The following is a 3,383-nucleotide window of genomic DNA, read 5'->3' as shown; positions in this document are numbered from 1 at the left end:
GCATTCACCAATCATTTAATATTTTTGCGCTTTATGTTATCAAACTCGCGGTTAAAATCTTGTAATCAGTAATTAATAGTTTCCATCAATGCATAATTGAGTAAGAAGTTAAAGTTTTATAAGACAAGATTGATCTTGTTTATGTATTGATTTTGAATAAGCGCGTCACTTTAACTATATAGTTCATTTATCAGTGCTATAATGATTTAATAATGTTTACAATTAACGTAAATAATAGTTCGATTAACATCATGCTAAACGTTTTAATACAATACGTATTGAAAAAGAAAAGGTATAGGGGTTAGAGTATTTGATACTGCACAAAAAAGAAGTCGGTAAGGTACCCTTTTCTTGATATCAGGCGTTTTGTAATAAAACATTGAATACATGTATTTAAAAAAAATCAAAAATTAAACGAGCAGTTTTTTCAAGAATTAAAGAAAGGTGCACTTTTTTCATCGAAACACGACGCCGTTTTTCCCGCGAAAAATGACTTTTTAGACGAATTTAGACGAAATAAAAATATATGTGCGTGAACGCTTTCACAAGACGCACTTGAGGTTGATATTTCATAGCGGTAAACGAAGAATTGATGAAAATATCGGTTATTGTAGCTGGAACGCAAAAATATGACAGACGTCTCAAAATTGACATCAGTGGTATATTTTGAAGAGTCGTAGTTTCAAAACTCTTCCGAGTATATGCTCTTCTATTCGTATACCAATTTTCAGACAGTAACTAGAAAATTCGTTCATAGTTGCGTTCCACCTTAAGTTTTTCTATGACATTAATGAAAGTATACGTTTAAATATGATTGTAGCATTGGTTTTCGTTGCAGAATGAAGGTGGCAAGAGTACATTGCGACACTTTGAGTTTACAGACTGGAACCAGAATGGAAATGTTCCATGCAGCCCTGTTAAATATGTTGCATTTCTGAAAGATGTCAAAATGGCATCGTCCAACGGGCCTGTTCTTGTCCACTGCAGGTAGTACAAAAACGAGCTACGAAATACATGCGTTATCGTTGGATTTTATTCCCGAACTCATTTTACATCTCTGGATTGCGAAAATAATGAATTTTATAAATACTCTTATTTTTAAAATTTAATCATTTGTCTTGTTTTAGTTTATCTGGTATAAGGGGATTTGGGACCAAGTATGTTTTTGTTAACTTACATTCATTTTAACCAATCTCATATACTATATCTTATAGGGATGGGGGTAGTAAGAGCGGGATGTTCTGTGTTATGGCATTCCTCGTGGAAAAGATGGTAGTAGAGCACGAGGTCAGTGTGGTAAATGCCGTCAGGAAGGTCAAGGCCAGGAGACCCAACGCCGTTCCCAATCAGGTACGCTAACCATTCTAATTGGTTTCGATTCTGAAATCCCAAATATATGTGCTTAATTCAATTGGGCATTTAGCCTATAAACGAAATATTCAAAATAAATAAATCCAATATATGTTTAATTTATAACGGTAATGGCTTATACGCAAAATATGTATGCGTAATACGGGATAAAATAATGTTTGGTTTTTCTTTGAAACCTTTTTTTCTCTTTTGTAAATAATAAGCGTAATTTAAGCTAAGTATTTGCAGGGAATAAGGATGACAACCCCAATATTTCCAAGTAGTGTGCGAAATAATATCTTCAACTTAATATCCTCTAGAAATAATGGAAATAACTGTGAATCATAACTTGAAGTAATGCGTGTAACCTAAGTGTCTTGATATTCTCTATTTGTAGGCACAGTTCGACTTCTGCCATGATTGTGTTCTGGAGTTTGTCCGTTCGTTCAAAACATACTCCAATATCGGCGGAAATATATAATGTGCATTTGAAATAACTACCTTGACTCCTATGATTTAAAATAGTTTACATAGGTAATCAATAAGACTATTAGCGAATATATGTCGCTTTTAATTTTAACAATGTTTTCTTCATTTTTTCCCAGTTTTAGAACAATGATGCTTTTTATTATAAAACTCTATGATCACACAGTTTTAAACCTTTTAATTTCTAAAGCAGACTGTGTGTGATGCTCATAGTTTCAAACAATGTCTGCATCGTAGTTTGAAAAACAATGCATTAGGTACTCTGAATTGTATTCCTCGGTTTCAGAAAGAGTTGGGATCTCTAAACATTGAAGTACTTGGGGTTTACCGATTAGTTAATTATTATTTGTTTAATTATTAAATTTCCTCAAGTAAAGGCATATTTTGATAAGATTTACCTTTTCCGTTCTTTTTCTTTATTCAGAATTGGTGGGATATGAGTGAGGTATGTGCACGTAAACTGGATTAAGCCCCCAGTAAATTTATATTTTACTGACCTTACCAATGCGGTGCATAACAATCCTTGATATACACCCCTAGTGTTTTTAAATATATATATATATATATATATATATATATATATATATATATATATATATATATATATATATATATATATATATATATATATGCACTGTGATGTTTGTGGAGTTTTGTGCTGTTGATCCATGATTCTTATTTGTGCTTTTTTTGTTTTTGTGTTCTATGTCTTTGGCGTTTATCATGTGCCATTAAACGGGGGTTATGTTTAATCTTTTGTCTACTGAGCTTGTTTCTGTGGTTAGTCCTATTCATTTCGTCACTTTGATATATATATTTGTTTATCTGATATTGCATACCATTATGTTAAGTAGTTGGCACTTCAAGTTAAGCGGTTCCCACGACAACATATTACCTAAAGTTCAATCAGTCAACACACTTATTAGGGCGTTCTTTAGAATATACAATTACAACAGTTATTTGGGGCTACCAATCTCAGCTGCCACTTATTCCCGAACTCAAATAATTTTAATCAACTCTGTACAAACGGGGACAGCTGAAATAGTATCTACACCAAATACTTATGTGAACAGACGTTTTGCATATCTAGTTATATCTACACGTATATAACTATGATGTATTTATGTAAAATCAAACAAATTGCTTCGTTTGTATATTATATTACTGTTTCGTATTTGGATTTTGTTAAGTTGTAGTTATGCTTCTACCAGTACAATTTATATGTTACTTCTTCCACAGATGAGATATATTCATAAAAACTTTCCTGCATTCATCAGCCTTATGCTAATTCTATAAAACTGATCGTGTTTTCTTTATGTGTAAACTTAATAGAATGTTTAAGGACTACTGCAACGTGTTTATAGGTTTATTCGTATATTGGAATAACATATTCATATCTACCCATGACGTACACAGTTTCGACTACGTCAAAGACTGGTTCCGCACATGGGAATAATAATAAGTAATGTAAAATCTGAATGTCCATAAACTGCTGTTTTTTTTTTCTCTTTTTCCTAAAAATAACATGTGCGTTTGTGGTAAAAATT

The 3,383-nt window shown here is 32.1% G+C and overlaps 1 protein-coding gene across 2 annotated transcripts in view; it reads left to right on the top strand.

Annotated features, from left to right (window-relative positions):
• The window catches only part of LOC128206303 (receptor-type tyrosine-protein phosphatase kappa-like), a 26,717-nt gene extending 24,325 nt beyond the window's left edge, over window positions 1–2,392 (top strand). The window contains exons 19-21 of one of the 2 annotated variants that reach the window (XM_052908672.1): window positions 839–987; window positions 1,215–1,350; window positions 1,748–2,392. In XM_052908672.1, the coding sequence (XP_052764632.1) occupies window positions 839–987; window positions 1,215–1,350; window positions 1,748–1,831 (369 nt within the window). In that variant the 3' untranslated portion in view covers window positions 1,832–2,392. The remainder of the gene's footprint in view (window positions 1–838; window positions 988–1,214; window positions 1,351–1,747) is intronic. The other variant, XM_052908673.1, reaches the window with a different exon arrangement.
• Window positions 2,393–3,383: the final 991 nt, after the last annotated feature.

Source organism: Mya arenaria, chromosome 10 (genome assembly GCF_026914265.1).
Source record: "Mya arenaria isolate MELC-2E11 chromosome 10, ASM2691426v1".
Taxonomy (NCBI): Eukaryota; Metazoa; Mollusca; class Bivalvia; order Myida; family Myidae; genus Mya; species Mya arenaria.
The sequence above is the reverse complement of the archived record's forward strand: the minus strand, read 5'-3'. Positions and strand labels throughout refer to the sequence as shown.